Source organism: Felis catus, chromosome C1 (genome assembly GCF_018350175.1).
Source record: "Felis catus isolate Fca126 chromosome C1, F.catus_Fca126_mat1.0, whole genome shotgun sequence".
Classification (NCBI taxonomy): domain Eukaryota; kingdom Metazoa; phylum Chordata; class Mammalia; order Carnivora; family Felidae; genus Felis; species Felis catus.
Genome location: NC_058375.1, coordinates 45,902,501 through 45,922,354, shown reverse-complemented (window position 1 = coordinate 45,922,354; position 19,854 = coordinate 45,902,501). Strand labels below are relative to the sequence as shown.

Below are 19,854 nucleotides of genomic sequence, written 5' to 3'. Positions count from 1 at the left end.
TGCAGGCCTTCAATGAGGACCATGGCCACATTCCCAACAGTCAATACTTGTTCCCATAGAGAATTGGTCTATGCAATTACTATTCAAGTTTTCCAAAAGAAAGCAGTATTTTTCTTTGTCACAAACTCAACTTACTAATTGACTAATTAAAAAAAAATAAAACAGGGGCGCCTGGGTGGCTCAGTCAGTTGAGCGACCGACTTCGGCTCAGGTCATGATCTCACGGTTTGTGAGTTCGAGCCCCACGTCGGGCTTTGTGCTGACAGCTCAGAGCCTGGAGCCTGCTTCTGATTCTGTGTCTCCCTCTCTCTCTGCCCCTCCTCCACTCATGCTCTGTCTCTCTCTGTCTCAGAAATAAACATTAAAAAAATTTTTTTTTAAAATAAAACATACTATGGTTGAATTTTTATGGAAACATCAAAGTAGATAACCATAAACTTGAAAAGAACAATACTATAATGTATACATTAAATCCTTTTATCATAAAACTACAATAAAGAAAATGCATATATAACAGAATTTTTATCCCTGACATGCATATTTTACAGAATATTTGAAACATTACAATGCCTAACTAGTCCTACAGCCATCTCTTTGACAGTATTTGTCCTGTATAACATTATCCTGAGTATGACTTTCATTCCAATCACTTGTTAGGTTAGCTCACAGGACTAAGGTTAGCTTTGTTACACATAACCTATGCCTGGAATATTCGTCCTTTCTTCTCTCACCTACATAAAAAAATATTAAAATGCTCCTGATAGCACACTGACAAACTCAAAGCTAGGTCTGAGGTAACAAAGTAAATCTGTGTTATTCCAATTAAAAGAATATAATCCACTTCAAAATGGTGCTGCCCATCATGTATATCATTTTCTGTACTGTCCAAAACTCCTATATCTGTTCCTTGCAATAATAACTTTTCTGTATTTTCTCTCAGAGAATTCTGTTAAGTTTTTAAACAGACACTGGTCACTGTAGAAAGTCTTCAGTTTATCGCTGCAATCTGTATGAACATTTTTTCTATATACCAATGGGTAAGCTCCAATCTCTACTTGTACAGTTTAATTTCATGAAGTGACAATACTGTCCCCCCAAAACCTCATTGTTCTAAAAACAAAACATAAAATAATGGTCTATATAGTACCTTATTAAAAATATGTTAATTATTATTTAAGGACTGTCTGATAGGAATGCTTGAATATAGCAAATGCTCTTATCTGTACTTTATCAAAATAAAATCAATATTTCTTTCAGTCATTTTTTTAATGGAAAAACTCCCTTAAAATTTTTTTCAATAATTTAGCATCATCACAGACTCATGGAACTTTGAGAACAGACAGAACAAAAGCTCACCTAAGGGTTTTATGATCATCGATATACTTCTTATCTGTTCCTTCAACACTTTACTCTTTGCTTCCATCTTTATTTTATACTCTCTTTTCCTTGCAATGTCTCAGTGACTTACTTTACACCTCTGCACTCTGCACCCAGGAACCTAGGTGTTTTACATATTGCCAGCATATATAGGACGAGGGACACTAATATTGTCCTATCAAGAACTTAATGCTTGAATTCTTTTGTAAATGTTTCCAAAAAACACAACACTTATTCTCTGTTATTACTATATCAGTAATACTATCAAAAATAATTAGGAATAAAAATAATTACACCTGGAAAAAAGAAAAAATCATTAAATATACTCATAACAAAATCTAAACTGTTTAAAAAATTGTTTAATAAAACTATTCTCTCTTAAAGAATGGAAAAATTAAAAGGACAATTTGTTCCTACTGTGTTAATCTTACCCTCTAAACAGAATATATCATAATTAAATGTTATTAAGATAAACAAAAGATTATGAAAAGTTTACTCTCCACCCATCTATTATTACCTGCCTGAGATGACTTCAGGTGCTGCATAATTGGGAGATCCACAACTAGTTCGCAGAAACTCACCATCCGACATCATATTAGACAATCCTGAAAATAAGAGTAATGTTTACTTCATGCTAGATATTTTTAAAAGTAGATATAAGTACGAGGGAAAATATCAAGTCTTTAATGTCCTATACATATTTTTTAATTATTAGAAAAAAAGTAGTGGAAAGTATTTGTTAGACTAGAAAAAAGCATTCCAGCATGCTTAAGCTCTAAAAGATAAAGCACATCATGTATGATTCGAATTCCTTTTTCTAAATAAAAATCTTGATTCACCTGACAAATATGAGGTTGTTCTAAATTATATGAACTCTTCTAAACATAAAAGCAACAAAATATTATTTGCCCATTTCTACAGTTGAAAGAACGAAATGGAGCCTATTACTTTTTGTCCTATGCTTTCAAAGCCTTTAAAAATAAAATAAGTAGAAATCAGACAGGTTCTTATTTATTTATTTTTTTATATATGAAATTGATTGACAAATTGGTTTCCATACAACACCCAGTGCTCATCCCAAAAGGTGCCCTCCTCAATACCCATCACCCACCCTCTCCTCCCTCCCACCCCCCATCAACCCTCAGTTTGTTCTCAGTTTTTAACAGTCTCTTATGCTTTGGCTCTCTCCCACTCTAACCTCTTTTTTTTTTTTTTTTCCCTTCCCCTCCCCCATGGGTTCCTGTTAAGTTTCTCAGGATCCACATAACAGTGAAACCATATGGTATCTGTCTTTCTCTGTATGGCTTATTTCACTTAGCATCACACTCTCCAGTTCCATCCACGTTGCTACAAAAGGCCATATTTCATTTTTTCTCATTGCCATGTAGTATTCCATTGTGTATATAAACCACAATTTCTGTATCCATTCATCAGTTGATGGACATTTAGGCTCTTTCCATAATTTGGCTATTGTTGAGAGTGCTGCTATGAACATGGGGGTACAAGTGGCCCTATGCATCAGTACTCCTGTATCCCTTGGATAAATTCCTAGCAGTGCTATTGCTGGGTCATAGGGTAGGTCTATTTTTAATTTTCTGAGGAACCTCCACACTGTTTTCCAGAGTGGCTGCACCAGTTTGCATTCCCACCAACAGTGCAAGAGGGTTTCCGTTTCTCCACATCCTCTCCAGCATCTATAGTCTCGTGATTTGTTCATTTTGGCCACTCTGACTGAGACAGGTTCTTATTTATAAAGATTATGTTCCAAAAGCTTTTAATTTGGAAAGCTTATATTCAACATAGAAAAAATAATCTACTCAACCAAAAACCTAACTGGACTATAATATTAAAGAGTTTTTTTGATTTACAAAAGAGAAGGGGCACCTTTTAAAGTTTTTTTTTAGGGGGAAGGAGTCAACATAGCAGAGCTATAAGTAGGGGGACCCAAAGTTCCCTTGTCCTTCAAACACAGCAATACTGAGGCCAGAAGACAGAATTCCAAGAATCCAGGCTACAGAGTGACAGAAATATCTCTAGGGGCCCACAGGGACAACTTGGTGGTCCATAGGTGTGTGACTGTCAATTGGGAGAGAGAAAATGGGTGGCATAGGCACAGAGGAGAGGGATCCCTTTCTCTGGAGAGACAAAAGGAAGAGAAAGAGAGGCTGTGGAAGTGTAGGGCTGTATTTGGACAAGAGAAAAATCACAGACCGGGGAATAGAAAAAACAGAGAAAGAACCAATATCTAACACGATCCAGGGTTGCAGGTCTTTCTCCAGACTGGAGCCTGCCGCCCTGTATGCACGCCTGGGGAGGAGGGGAGCCAGACCCAGGCTTGGTAGCGAGCTCAGGGGCGCAGTCGGAGAGAGTAGCCCCCTCCCTTGAGTGCTGTGGGAAGAAGGTATATATCCACTCTAAAGACAAAAGACCCTGCGGACACCTGCCACCCAGGCCCGGAGCGGCACTACCCCAGAACTGGGGCGCATGGAGCAGGATCCTTTATGACATCAGGGACTGAATTTAGCCAAGTGCCTGGGAGGTGCAGGAGATGGTGGAGTGGGACAAACTGGCCCTCTTGTGTCTGCACGGCACTGTGTGGACAGCCTGACAGAGCAGTGGGAGACATCTGGTCTGGGGAGGAGAGACAGGGGTGGCCCCATTTTTCTCCCCATCACCAACAAGGTTGGGCTTCAGGGAAGGGACAAGGGACCCACAGTGCAGGCAGGACCTGCCTACACCAAACCATGCCCCTTCGTGCCTGGTAAATGCATATCTACAGAAACGAGACTGACACTGAAGCAGTGTTCCAGATCAGCACCGCAGTCACAGGTTCCAAGGCACCATCAGGTATCAGTACAGTGGTTTTGCATTTTCTGATTTGACTCTTGGTCAGTTCTTATTTTATATATATTTTTTTCTTCATTCCTTTTATTACTTCTAATTCTGATTGGTTTATTTAAGCAGATAATTTTTAATCCATTCTTTTTACATCTCTTCTGTATCTCCTTTTTCTTTTTTTTTTAATGTTTATTTATTTACTTATTCTGAGAGACAGAAAAAGAGCAGGGGAGGGGCAGAGAGAGAGAGGGAGACAGCGAATCCCAAGTAGGCTCCACAGCTGTCAGCACAGAGCCCAATGTGGGGCTCAAACCCATGAACCGTGAGATCATGACCTGAGTGAGCCTAAGGCAGACGCTTAACCAATTGAGCCACCCAGGCGCCCCTGTATCGCCTTCTCTATTTTCCTCTCTCTCTCTCCCCCTCTCTCTCTCTCTGGATTAAGCAATATAGTTTCTCTGATTCTCTGCCTGGTCAATTTTTTGGTTGCTGTTCTTTTCTTTTTAACCACCCGTCATTTCTCTCTTTGTATGGGATAAGGCTTCTTCCACCACCACACCCATTTTTTAATTTTTTTCAGAGTTACTTCAATGAACAAATCAAAGCACGCCTAGTAGAAGGTCCAAACTACCATTACAGGTAGCGAGATAAAGCAACCAGAGTCACAACAACAGAGAGCATGCAACACACTCCAAAAACACCGCCTGAAGGGCCAGGTTCTGGACAGTGTACGACCACTTTTTAATATAATTGTGCTTGCAGATGCAGGTCATATAACAAGCTATTAAAACACATAAAGGACAGAAAACTAGCCAAAATGATGAAATGGAAGAATTCTCCTCAAAAGAAATTCCAGGAAGAAATGACAGCTAGAGAATTGATCAAAACAGATATAAACAATATATCTGATCAAGCATTTTGAATAACAGTCATAAGATTAATAGCTAGACTTGAAAAGAGCATAGAAGACAGCAGAGAATCTACTGCTAGAGACCAAAGAACTAAGAAATAGTCACGACGAATTGAGAAATGCTGCAAATGAGGTGCAAAATAAACGAGATGCAGTGACAGCAATGGAAGATAAAATCAGGGAAAACGATGAAGCCAAGAAAAAGAGAGATGAGAAAATGCTAGATCATGAGGGGAGAATTAGAGAACTATGTCATTCAATGAAACATAATAATATCTGTATCCTAGGAGTTCTAGCAGAAGAAGAGAGAAAGGGGCAGAAGGTTTACTTGAACAAATTATAGTGGAGAACTTCCCTAATCTGGGAAAGGAAGTGGACATCCAAATCCAGGAGGCAAAGAGAACTCCCTTCAGACTCAACAAGAATAGGTCTTCACCATGGCATATCATAATGAAACTGGCAAAAAAGAAAGATAAAGAGGGAATTCTGAAAGCAGCTAGGGACAAATGGGCCTTAACCTGTAAGAGTAGACACATAACAGTAGAGGCAGACCTGCTCCCTGAAACTTGGCAGGCCAGAAGAGAATGGCAGGAAATAATCAATGTGCTGAACAGGAAAAATATGCAGCCAAGAATCCTTTATCCAGCAAGGCTGTCATTCAGAATAGAAGGAGAGATAAAGGTTTTCCCAGACAGACAAAAGCTGAAGGAGTTTATAACCACTAAACCAGCCCTGCAAGAGATCCTAAGGAGGATGCTGTGAGTGGAAAGCAGAGAGATATCACCACAAGCATAAAACCTACAGATAACACAATGACACTAAATTCATATCTTTCAGTAAGAACTCTGAATGTAAATGGACTACATACCCCAGTCAAAAGACAGAGGATATCAGAATGGATTAAAAACAAGATCCATCTATACGCTGTCTAAAAGAGACTCATTTTAGACCTGAAGACACCTTCAGATTGAAAGTGAGGGAATGGAGAACCTCTATCATGCTACTGGAAGTCAAAAGAAAGCTGCAGTAGTCATACTTACATCAAACAAACTAGATTTTAAACTAAAAGCTGTAATGAGATGAAGAAGGAAACTGTATTGTAATTACGGGGTCTATCCATCAAGAAGAGCTAACAATTATAAATGGTTATGCCCCCAACACACAGGTTCCCAAATATATCAATCAATTAATCACAAACGTAAGCAACCTTATTGGTAAGAATATGGTAATTGCAGGAGACTTTAATACTTCATTTATAGCAATGGACAGATCATCAAGGCAGAAAATCAATAAATGAACAATGGCCTTGAATGATACACTGGACCAGATGGACTTGACAGGTATATTCAGAATTTTTCATCCAAAAGCAGCAGAATACACATTTTTCTCAAGTGCACATGGAACATTCTCCAAGACAGAAAAGTTACCGAGTCACAAAACAGCCCTCAATAAACATAAAAGAACTGAGATCATACCATGCATATTTTCAGATCACAACACTATGAAACTTGAAATCAACAACAAGAAAAAGTTTGGAAAGCCTCCAAAGGCATGGAGGTTAAAGAACATCCTACTGAAGAATAAATGGGTCTGGGAATGCAAGCTGGTGCAGCCACTCTGGAAAACAGTTTGGAGGCCCCTCAAAAAATTAAAAATAGAACTACCCTATGACCTAGCAATTGCACCACTAGGTATTTATCCAAGGGATACAAGTGTGCTATTTCAAAGGGACACATGCACCCAATGTTTATAGCAACACTATCAACAATAGCCAAAGTATGGAAAGAGCCCAAATGTCCATCGATGGATGAATGGATAAAGAAGATGCAGTATATGTATACGTATATGTATATATATAATGGAGTATTACTCAGTAATCAAAAAGAATGAAATCTTGCCATTTGCAACTATGTGGATGGAACTGGAGGGTATTATGCTAAGTGAAATTAGTCAGAGAAAGACAAATATAATATGACTCACTCATATGAGGACTTTAAGACACAGATGAACATAAGGGAAGGGAAGCAAAAATAATATAAAAGCAAGGAGGGGGACAAAACATGAGGCTCTTAAATATGGAGAACAAACAGAGGGTTACTAGAGGGGTTGTGGGAGGGGGGATGAGCTAAATGGGTAAGGGGCATTAAGGAATCTACTCCTGAGATCATTGTTGCACTATATACTAATTTGGATGTAAATTAAAAAAAATAAAATTTAAGTAAATAAATAGGAAAAAAAAAAGAATAAATGGGTTGACCAGACAATTAAAGAAGAAATTAAAAAATATATGGAAGCAAATGAAAATGAGGGGCGCCTGGGTGGCGCAGTCGGTTAAGCGTCCGACTTCAGCCAGGTCACGATCTCGCGGTCCGTGAGTTCGAGCCCTGCGTCAGGCTCTGGGCTGATGGCTCGGAGCCTGGAGCCTGTTTCCGATTCTGTGTCTCCCTCTCTCTCTGCCCCTCCCCCGTTCATGCTCTGTCTCTCTCTGTCCCAAAAATAAATAAACGTTTAAAAAAAAAAAAAAAGAAAAGAAAAGAAAATGAAAACACAACAGTCTAAACCTTCTGAGATGCAGCAAAGGCAGTCATTAAGAGGAAAATACACTGCAATTTGGCCTATCTCAAGAAACAAGTAAATTCCAAATACAAACACCTAATCGCTCACCTAAAGGAACTAGAAGCAGAAGAGCAAAGATACCCCAAAGCCAGTAGAAGAAGAGAAATAATAAAGATTAGAGCAGAAATAAACAATACAGAATCCAAAAAAAGGAGAACAGATAAATGAATCTAAGAGTTGGTTTTTTGAAAAAATAAACCAAATTGATAAACCCCTAGCCAGACTTCTTAAAAAGAGAGAAGACCCAAATAGATAAAATCACGAATGAAAAAGGACAGATCACAACCAACACCACAGAAATACATACAATTATTAGAGAATACTATTAAAAATCATATGCCAACAAATTGGACAACCTGGAAAAATGGACAAATTTCTAGACACCCCCACACTACCAAAATTCAAACGTGAAGAAACAGAAAATTTGAACAAACCCAAATCCGCAAAGAAATTGAATCAGTTATCAAAAATTTCCCAACAGGGGTGCCTGGGTGGCTCAGTTGGTTAAGCATCTGACTTCAGCCTAGGTCATGATCTTGTTGTTCCCAAGTTTGAGCCCCACGTTGGGCTCTGTGCTGACAGCTCAGAGCCTAGAGCCTGTTTCAGATTCTGTGTGTGTGTGTGTGTCTCTCTTTCTGCCCCTCTCCCACTTGTGCGCGCTTTTCTCTCTCAAAACCAAATACAGCATTTAAAAAAAAAAAAATCTCCCAACAAATAAGAGTCCTGGACCAGATGTCTTTCCTGGGCAATTCTACCAGACATTTAAAGCAGAGTTAATACCTATCCTTATCAAGCTGTTCCAAAAAATAGAAATAAAAGGAAAACTTCTGGACTCATTCTACAAAGCCAGCATTACTTTGATTCCCGAACCAGAGAGAGACCCCACAAAAAAGGAGAATTACAGGCCAATATCCCTGATGAACATGGATGTAAAAATTCTCAACAAGATACTAGCAAATTGAATTCAATAGTCTATTAAAAGAATTATTTGCCATGATCAAGTGGAATTCATTTCTGGGCTGCAGGGCTAGTTCAATATTTGCAAATCAGTGTGATACATCACATTAATAGAAGAAAGAAGAACCACATGATCTCAATAGATGCAGAAAAAACATTTGACAAAATACAGCATCCTTTCATACCAAAAACTCTCAAGAAAGTCAGGATAAAAGTAACATATGTTAACATCATAAAAGCCATATATGAAAAGTCCACAGCTAGTATCATCCTCAAGGGGGAAAAACTGAGAGCTTTCCCCCTGAGATCAGAAACATGACAGGGATGTCCACTCTCACCGCTGTTATTTAACATAGTGTTGGAAGTCCTAGCCTTAGCAATCAGACAACAAAATGAAATAAAAGGCATCTGAATTGGCAAAGAAGTCAAACTTTCACTTTTCACATATGACATGATACTCTACATGGAAAATCCAAAAGACTCCATCAAAAAGCTGCTAGAATTGATACATGAATTCAGCAAAGTCACAGGGGATACAAAATCAATGTACAGAAATCAGTTGCATTTCTATACACCAATAATGAAGTAACAGAAAGAGAAATCAAGAAGTTGATCCCATTTACAATTGCACCAAGAACCATAAAATACTTGGGAATAAATGTAACCAAAGATGTAAAAGATCTGTATGTTAAAAACTATATAAAACTTACAAAAGAAATTCGAGAAGACACAAAGAAATGGAAAAACATTCCATGCTCACGAATTAGAAGAACAAATACTGTTAAAATGTCAATACTACCCAAAGCAATCTACACATTCAATGCAATCCTAATCAAAATTACACTGGTATTTCTTCTCAGAACTAGAACAAATAATCCTAAAATTTGTATAGAACCACAAAAGACCCTGAATGGCCAAAGTAACGTGGAAAAAGAAAACCAAAGCAGGAAGCATCACAATCCCAGACTTTAGCCTCTAGCGCTAACACAAAGCTGTAATCATCAAGACAGTATGGTTTTGGCACAAAAACAGATACACAGACCAATGGAATAAAGAACCCAGAAGTGGACCCACAAACGTATGGCCAACTAATCTTTGACAAAGCAGGGAAGAGTATCCAATGGAAAAAAGACCGTCTCCAGCAAACAGTGGTGGAAGCACTAGAGATCAACATGCAGAAGAATGAAACTGCACCACGTTCTTACACTATGCACAAAAATAAACTCAAAATGAATGAAAGACCTAAATGTGAGACAGGAAACCATCAAACCCTACAGGAGAAAACAGGCAACAACCTCTTTGACCTCAGCCGCAGCAAATTCTTACTCGACATGTCTCTGAAGGCAAGGGAAATAAAAGCAAAAATGAACTATTGGGACCTCATCAAGACAAAAACCTTCTGCACTACAAAGGAAATAATCAACAAAACTAAAAGGCAACTGACGGAATGGGAAAAGTTATTTGCAGATGACTTATCAGATATCAGATAAAGGGTTAGTATCCAAAACCTATAAAGAACTTACAAAAGTTAACACCCAAAAAACAAATAATCCAGTGAAGAAACAGGCAGAAGTCATGAATGGATATTTTCCAAAGAAGACACTCAGATGGACAACAGACACATGAAAAGATGCTCAATGTCACTCATCATCAGGGAAATACATATCAAAACCACACTGAGATACCACCTCACACTGGTCAGAGTGACTAAACTTAACAACTCCATCAACAACAGATGTTGGCAAGGATGTGGAGAAATGGGAACCCTCTTGCATTGTTGGTGGGAATGCAAATTGGTGCAGCCACTCTGGAAAACAATGTGGAGGTTCCTCAAAAAATTAAAAATAGATCTACCCTATGACCCAGCAATAACACTGCTAGGAATTTAGCCAAGGGATACAGGAGTGCTGATTCATAGGGGCACATGTACCCGAACGTTTATAGCAGCGTTTTGAACAATAGACAAATTACAGAAAGAACCCACATGTCCATTAACTGATGAATGGATAAAGAAGATGGACTACTACTTGGCAATGAGAAAGAACTAAATCTTTCCATTTGCAACAACATGAATGGAACTAGAGGGTATTACGCTAAGTGAAATAAGTCAGTCAGAGAAAGACAGGTATCATATATTTTCACTCATATGTAGAATTTGAGAAGCTTAACGGAGGACCGTGGGGAAGGGGAAAAAATAAGTTTCAAACAGAGAGGAAGGCAAACTATAAGAGACCCTAAATACAGAGAACAAACTGGGGGTTGCTGGGGGGGGGGGGGTGGAGGAGAGGGAAAAATGAGTGAAGAAAACTGAGGAGGGCACCTGTTGGGATGAGCACTGGGTGTTGTATGTAAGCGATGAATCACAGGAATCTACTCCTGAAGCCAAGAGCACACTGTATACACCGTATGTTAGCTAACTTGACAATAAATTATGAAGAAATAAATTTTTTTGATTTTAAAAAGAAAAGAAAGTGAAACAGGGAAACTAGTTTCCTTGTTTAAAAAAATTTTTTAATGTTTGTTTATTTCTGGGGGGGAAGGGCAGAGAGAGGGGCGGGGGACAGAGGATCTGAAATGAGCTCTGGGCCAACAGCACAGAGCCTGACGTGGGGTTCGAACTCATGAACTGTGAGATCATGACCTGAACTGAAGTAGGACACTTAACCAATTGAGCCACTCGGGTGCCCCAAAAGGGGCCTGCCCAAGTTTCCTAGTTTTTAAAGATTATACAAGATTATACAATATTGTTATTATTATATATTAATATAATTATACATTAATATATAATATAATTATTATATAACAATTATTACTATTAGATATATACAAAATTATTACAAAAATTATAAATAAGCACTGCTGAACTCTGGTACCTTTCTATATTTCTATAATCTCTCACCTCCTAATATTTTTGCCAAACTCTCTACTATGGTATTCTTTCCAGGTTTGTTTACCCCAGAAAGTGTTCGGTGCCTTAAATTTACATTTCACCTTTTTGTTTCCTCTTGACCAAAACTCCTATTCTTTTAGCAAGTTGTTAGATTTTACCCTTGATCAATTCAGAAAGACTTTAAGTCTCCAAAGCTGCATGTAAATTTTCACTACCCCTCTTGAAGTACATTCATCAAAGGAAGTTTCCATATTTTCATTAGATTTTCAAAGGAGTTTGTGACCCCCACAAAAATAACAGTTAAGAATTCCTTTAGAAGGAAATGCAGATTAAATGGATTTACCTTGAAGCTAGCCCTAACTTCTCTGGAAGTATTTGCATTTTAAAAAACTGTTTAGATGAATACAATAAGGTAGCCTGGAGACTGCACAACTAATCCCTTTTCATGGTATAGGATTTGCAAAGTTGAACCTGCAAATTCGTACCTTAACACTTGCTACTGACACATTTTTAAAAGGCAACCAGTACATTTCTGAACAACCTTGGAGTTACATACCAAAATCCGCTATCTTGGCATTCATGTGAGCATCCAACAGCACATTCTCTGGTTTCAGGTCTCGATGAACTACCATATGCCTATGACAGTAATCCACAGCTGACAGAATCTGCTGAAAGAGGCGCCTTGCTTCCACCTCTTCAACCTAGCAAGTATAACAGAAGCTGCACTAAGAATATTTAGGACATCTTCATAGCAAGAGTTGCAGTTTTATAATCAACCCAAACGTAACTGTGTAAGCTAATTAGAACTGGGTCAGAATTTTCAACAAATCAGATAAACAAACCAAAAACTTGCATTAAAGGTCAGCGTGTTAATCAACAAGGTTTTTCTGTGCTGCTAGGAAGATTTGATTTTCAATTAATATCACTAAATGTGCACAATGTTTTAGGCAATCAACAAACATAATGTAAAACAGAACTTCTATGAAAGTGCTCCGAAAAGAAAATAATTGAAGCTTCAACATGTTATACAACAGATTTTTCATTCTGAAAACACAAATATCATGTTGGCAACTAAGTGGAACGTGTTCCCCAAAATCAGTATTTCAAAAGGTGTATTTTTTTTAAGATTTTATTTTTAAGTAATCTCTACATCCAATGTGGAGCTTGAACGTACAACCCCAAGATCAAAAGTCACATGCTGCACTCACTGAGCCAGGAAGGAGCCCCTTGAAATGTATATTTTTAAGAAAGAAAATATGTCTACTATTCTGTATCTTTAGCTGGGCTTTATTACAGAAGCAACCCTGACTTTGTAGGTATCTTTGTGGTTTACTATTTCCTACTATCCTCTTTCTTAGCTTAGGGGTTTATCGTACTAGATAATAAGTTACTCACCCGTCCATGTTTACAGATGTAGTCAAATAATTCCCCGCCAGACACATATTCCATTACCATAAAAAAATCTGTTGGAGTGCTGATCACCTGGTATCTTTTTTGTAAATAAAAAGAATCATAAAAAAATGTTAGTTTAATTTAAAAAATCAAGCTAGTATATTATTGCTACAATTTTATATTCCAGTGCTTTACAATATTTTAAGATGGCAACAAATTATCAAAACAATCACAGAGCTATAAACATAGCTTTACAAAATTCTCTCCTTTCTGAGGCTTAAGGACTTTTCTTCAGATCCTCCCTTTCGTGTTTACAAATTCTTTGAAATCCGTCATTCTTGAAAAAGCAAGGATTAATTTCTCCATTTAAACAAATTTTTTTATAGTCTGGAGATCAAGTATCATATTGAAACATAAATTAAAAATACTCTTGTTACGGTTAAATGATACAAGAGATTTAATCAGCAAAATGCAGAAAGTGGACAAATAACCATTTCTTCAACAAATAAAATGTGAGAAAAGAAAAAGGGAGGGGGGAGCTATAGGTTAAAAGTAAATCAAGGGGCGCCTGAGCGGCTCAGTCAGTTAAGCATCTGACTCCTGATTTCGGTTCAGATCATGATCGATCACGGTTCATGAGATTGAGCCCCACACTGGGCTACACATTTAGAGAGCAGAGGCTGCTTGGAATTCTCTTTCTCTCTTTCTGCCCACCCTGCCCTGATCTCTCTCCCTCCGTCTCTCTCTCTCTCAAAATAAAATAAACTTTAAAAAAAAGTTTATGAAACAAAGTCTGAATACTGACTAGGTGGTTGATAATATTGTTAATCAATATTGTTAATATTGATAATATTGTTAATTAACTGGGTGTTAATAATATTGATAATATTGTTAATTTTTTAGGTGTTATAATGATCTATGCTTGTGTTTTTTAAATAAAGAGTCTATATTCCAGAGCAGATAGTGAAAAGTTTAGAGATTAAAAAACATAATATTTTGGGATTTACTTCAAAATAATTTGGGGTGGGAGAAGTGGAAAGAAGCAGATAAAACCGTACACTGGCAATCATTGAAGCCAAATGATGGATACATGAGGCTTTATCACTTTACTTTTGTATACATCAAAAATGTTCCATAGTAAAAAATTAAATAGACATATATATGAATGTGTGTTTATATATATATTTCTTAAATTGACTTCTCGGCAAAGCTGAGAACATTTAAAAAATAAGAATCTTAGCTCTACTTGAAAAAAATTTCATGAAAGACTTCTCCCCATATACACAATTTTAACAAAGTTTTGAAAACAAGTTAAATACAATTATTAAAGTTTTAACTTTGTTTATAAAGGATTATCTATAATCTGATTGTGAGCAATATGTGATTTCTACTGAGTTACTATTTAGGGCCACTAAGTATAGCTGTATAGTTTTTGCATGGCTTCCAGGCACCCAATGAGGACACAAGTAGGAGGTGAAAAGTAGCCCAGATGCTACTCTGTTCAATGTGTCAGAAGCAGGAGACCCCTTCGGTAAATTCGTCCACCCAGATAGAGTACTTTTTACTAATGTGCACGAAAGCAAGTATGTGCTACATGGTGGTTCTGGTTATTATTCCCCATTAAAAAGGAAAGGAAAATGGCCCGGTAGTTGGTCATGTAACCACATACTATGTATTTTAAGAAAAGATACATCATGTGTAAATTAAACATTTGAAAAAAGTAAAATATTAAAGCTACAGTATAAAAATGATTATAGACCTTCAAAAAAATATTCCTAATAGCAATCTTTAGTCTTTTGGATGAAAAATGACACAGTAACCACTTTATATAAAATAAACTAACACCACTGAAGAATAAAGTTAAGATTACTTCAAATGAACTATGAAAAGAGAATTTTACCTGAGAACTCCAGAAGAAATGGTTCTGTAAGAGCAATCTTACCAGGCACCAAACTCTAATTGAATAAAATGAATAGTGTGAAGCAGGAGCACCTAGTCAACTCACTGCCGGCTAATCTGGTTTATTAACAGAATTCTCTATCACTTTTCTGCTCTGTTACATCCTTGGGGCATAACAGAAAAAAACGTGATGAAATTCTAACAAACTTAGCTGCTGATTCTTCCACGTAGATCACAGGTCTTCAGTGGATACTGTTGGACTGAACTATTTCATGAAACCTCTAACTCCAAAGTAGCCACGGTGCACATTAAAGGCCAATCTAGAGCGATGAAAACCACAGCCAACATTACTAATAAGCACTTATACCGTGTGCCAGACACTGAGCTATTAAACTGTGACATTTACTATTTGCTGCAAATCTACATGTATCGCACTGGGTGAGATCAACGGCTCCTGTTTCTGGTTGTGGAGCCTACACTCACTGAGGAAGACAGACATCAGACAAGTACTCTTTTCAAAACATGAATCTGTTCTTCAGTAGCCTCCTAATTAAAATCCTCAGGGAGTTCCCAGTGCTCTTAGGTGCTGAGTGAATCAGGCCCCCGCCTGCGTCTACACTGTCTCATCTTTGATTCCCACCACTAGAGGGCACTATTTCTTCCATTCGTTCATTCGTGCTGCACTTGCTCCTGCCTCAGCATCTGTCTAAACAGTGCCTACTAACGTGAGTCCTGTACCATGACCGGTACCCGGACCTGTAACTGGCCACCAGTCAGCCTTTATATCTCCGCTTAAGCAGAGAAGGTCACTCCGTAAGCCCAGGTCACCCTTTCTGCGTCACCCTTTCTGCTCTCACAGAGCACTCTCTTCCCCTCAGGGCTTGTACCTCAGCTGGTGATCTAGACAATGATTGAGTGTGCACCTAGTGAAGTATCTGTAACAAAGCAGTCATTTAAATAAGTAAATAAATAAATTAGCACTTTTATAATAATAATTGTGACCAGCTTGGAGCCAAAACCAGAATAATTAGGGCAACATTACAACAAAAATTCAATGAATAAAATTTCAGTTAACTAGAATGAAGTCAAGACAAGAAGAAACATGATTTTTAAAAGAAAGAAATCCTAAGAAAACAGTTTCTTTTTTTTCCTTAATTTTTTTTAACGTTTATTTATTTTCGAGACAGAGACAGAGCATGAACAGGGGAGGGGTAGAGAGAGAGGGAGACACAGAATCTGAAACGGGCTTCAGGCTCTGAGCTGTCAGCACAGAGCCTGACACGGGGCTTGAACTCATGGACCTTGAGATCACGACCTGAGCCAAAGTCAGACGCTTGACTGAGCCACCCAGGTGCCCCTAAGAAAACAGTCTCATAGTGGGACTTAGGGAAAAAGGCAAACTCCAGGATTATGTTCGTAAACCTAGCCAGAGTAAGCTAAATTTTTGTGCCTTCCAAAATAATACCACATTGAAGCATTATAAGAAATTCAATCATGAAACTCATTCATATCATCATTTTCTTAATACAACAGAAAAGTAAACTAACATGCTTTAGAAACATTTTTCAGAAAAAGTATAATTAGGCAAAAAAATTCCAGTATCCCCCAAAACCTCAAGCATTCTCCAGCTGACCAAGTTATATACATTTTTGAGCACTATCCATTTAAATAGCATACAGAACTCAGGAAAAATCTGTCTAAAGTTAGACAAAAATCAATATTCATGAGTAAACCTCCTTGATGGTTACATCCATAGAGATTTAAAATTATTTATATAGCTGCATATATAGCATATTTTTCTTTATTTAGAAGTCAGTTATTAAAGAAATTAGTAAGCATTATTCTTAGTTCATTTATTGGTCCATGAATGGCCTACTTTTAATTACTATTTTTAATATAAGCACCTACAAACCCATCACCCAAACAAAAACCTAGGACCCGGACAATACCTTCCAGCTAACTATACAATGCAGTCCTCTCTCTTCCCCCTCCTACTGCTTCTCCCCAAACAAGTTAGCCATCATCCTGAATCCCATTCCTGCTTCCCTTGCTTTCTCTTTTATACATTTGTGTGTGTGTGTGTGTGTGTGTGTGTGTGTGTGTGTGTGTCCCTTTATCTTCATATATATGTAAAATTCATACTCTTACATATATTTTTATTTTAATTGCTCTCAGCTTTAAAAAAAGGCTATCAGGCTATATGTAGTATTTTGGGACCTGTTTTATTGATCCATCCACAATGCTGTGTTTGCTATACTTATTTGATGTGACCATTATATAATATTTCATTGTATTTATTGATCTACTCTCCTGTTAATGGAGAAGCTATTTATTCATCCAATCTACCACTGGAGAGTAAATTTTTTCCACAATTTTGCTACCATCAATTGCGCTGCTGTGAACATTCTTGTATATGGCAAGATTTTCTCTTTCATATACACCTATGAATGAAATTGCTGAGTCATAGTTTATGTGAATGTCCAATTATAGGAAATAATGCCAACTGTTTTCCAAAAACATCTTGGCAATACTAAAATGTTTAGAAAATCTGTGGATTTAGATATTCTCCAACCTTGGAAAACACCATACACATTTCTTATGAAATGCTCACTCCTGTCCTGTGCCCATTTTTATTAGGTTGATCATACTTTATTTATTTATACATGGATATACAGAAAAAAATCAGTATCTTCTCTAACATTCTAAAAGATTATTAATATGTCTTGGTTATTAACTTGATAAAAGTATACATTTTTAATCAATTCCCACTGGATTTGGCTCTCATTTTTCTCTGTAAATAGACCTATATGTATTTCTAAAAACTAACAGCCATAAAAAATGTACGTGTATATACCCATGCAATACTGTTATCAATGCATAATTTAACAAATCACAAATGTCATCAAATATCCAAATAGGTTTCCTGATTAGCTTATAATATCTTTTTGCTTTTTGTTTTAATATTTTAACTAAGGATCCAAATATAATCAATACATTGCAAATGATTAATAATGTCTCTCATTTTTCTTTTAATTTATATATGCTCCTCTACCTCTGTTTTCTTTTGCATTCTTTTGTTGAAGAAACCAGTGGCTTGTCCTGTAGAGGATTCCATGGTCTTATTTGGCTGATCCATCCTTTATGGCAACATAATGAACAATTTATAGCACCCTGTTAGATCTAGAGATTGCATCAGATTGCATTTTTTTTTTTTTAATTTTTTTATGTTTAACTTTGAGACACAGAGACAGAGTGTGAGCAGGGAGGGGCAGAGACACAGGGAGACACAGAATCCAAAGAAGGCTCCAGCCTCTGAGCTGTCAGCAGAGAGCCAGACACGGGACTCAAACTCATGAACCGTAAGATCATGACCTGAACCAAAATCGGACGCTTAACCGCTTAACTGACTGAACCACCCAGGCGCCCCTAGATCAGATTTCATTTTGATTTTTATTTTCCTTTAAAGGACTAGATGGTGCTGTGTACCTCCAGGCAAAGGCATACAATGTATGTCTTTCTTTTTTGAGAAATTAGCAGCCATTGCTGATCAGATCCTAGATTAATTCACACGGAAATTTTAAAAGCTAGCCAATTTGCATAATCTAATAATATATTATGATCTAAAGGGAACCCTCACTCAGGGCACCTGGGTGGCTCAGTTGGTTAAGTGTCCAGCTTTGGCTCAGGTCATGATCTTGGGGTTCATGAGTTCAAGCTCCGCATCAGGCTCTGTGCTGGCTGCTTCAAATAACAGTGTCTCCCTCTCTCTCTCCTCCCCTGCTCACGTTCTCTCTCTCAAAAATAAATAAACCTTAAAAACAATTTTTTTAATAAAAAAAATTAAGGAAACCCTCACTCAAAACCTTCTTACTCAAAAACCCCATTGTCTCTGAAGTACAGGCCATCATCAGATTACATACCCAATACTTTTTCTTGTTATAGTCATCAACCTATCTCCTTGCCCACTCCCTTTCATTCTGCCTTAATGTCTTTTTCCCCACTGCTACTGTTGTCATCATTTAGGCTGTACATGGAAGATCTGTCCCATCAATACATGGCCTCTAATTTCCTGGACCCCCTCATCCTCCACCACACACGGCCATGCTCTCCATGGTCATTTACTATTAAAGACTAACTCTTCCAATTACTCACTGGATTCCTTCCTCCCACCTACTAAAGGGCTTGCTTTCTGCAACTAGCTCTTCTTTCTCCTGTATCACTCTCTCCACCTTGACTGAACCATCCCCTTTGGTATACAAGCATTAATATCTTCCATCTTAAAAGTAGACCCCACATTCCCCTCTAGTTACCACTCCTATTTATCTCCTTACCTTTTAATAAAATTCCTGAATTGTATATTGTTAATAACTCCTCCTTCATCTCAAATGCTCTCCTAAGCCCCTCCTAACAGGATTTATGTTATGCCCTCATTACAATTAATAGGTCCTTTTTGAAGACACCAGCAATCTCCACCTTGCCAAATCTAATGATCAATTCTCAGCACCATCTTACTCAATATTTAGCAGTGAAAGGAACAGTTAATAATCTCTCTCACAAATATGTTCTTCACTAGGCTTCAAGATACCAGATTCTCCTGGTTTTCCTCCAACCTCGTAACTGTTCATTTTCATTCTCTTCTGCTGGTTCCTCCTCATCTTGGACATCTTAACATCATAGTGCCCTAGAGATGAATTCATGAACTTCTTGTTTATCTGTACTCACATCCTTGGTGATCTCATCAAGTCTTAGGGCTTTAAATATCTTAACTACTAGTTATATGGTGAGGACTTCCAAATTTCTATCTTACACGGTTCCTTAACTCCAGAATCACATATTCAGTAGCCTACTTTTATCTCTACTTACATGCTTAATAAGCATCTTAATATCATAAAACGAGGGGTGGCTGGGTGGCTCAGTCAATTAAGGGTCCAACTCTTGGTTTAGGCTCAGGTCATGAGCTCATGGTTTGTGGGTT

The 19,854-nt window shown here is 37.5% G+C and overlaps 1 protein-coding gene across 11 annotated transcripts in view; it reads right to left on the bottom strand.

The window, feature by feature from the left end:
• The window catches only part of PRKAA2 (protein kinase AMP-activated catalytic subunit alpha 2), an 81,614-nt gene that overhangs the window by 18,263 nt on the left and 43,497 nt on the right, over nucleotides 1-19,854 (bottom strand). For 5 of the 11 annotated variants that reach the window (XM_023258744.2, XM_023258743.2, XM_045035910.1 and 2 more), the window contains 3 exons: nucleotides 12,984-13,077; nucleotides 12,145-12,289; nucleotides 1,895-1,982 (listed from right to left, as the gene is read on the bottom strand). In XM_023258744.2, coding sequence (XP_023114512.1) covers nucleotides 1,895-1,982; nucleotides 12,145-12,289; nucleotides 12,984-13,077 — 327 coding nt within the window. Of the gene's footprint in view, nucleotides 1-1,894; nucleotides 1,983-12,144; nucleotides 12,290-12,983; nucleotides 13,078-14,880; nucleotides 15,060-15,086; nucleotides 15,200-17,931; nucleotides 18,017-19,434; nucleotides 19,561-19,854 lie in introns of those variants that run through there. The other 6 variants (XM_045035905.1, XM_045035906.1, XM_045035908.1 and 3 more) reach the window with 5 other exon arrangements.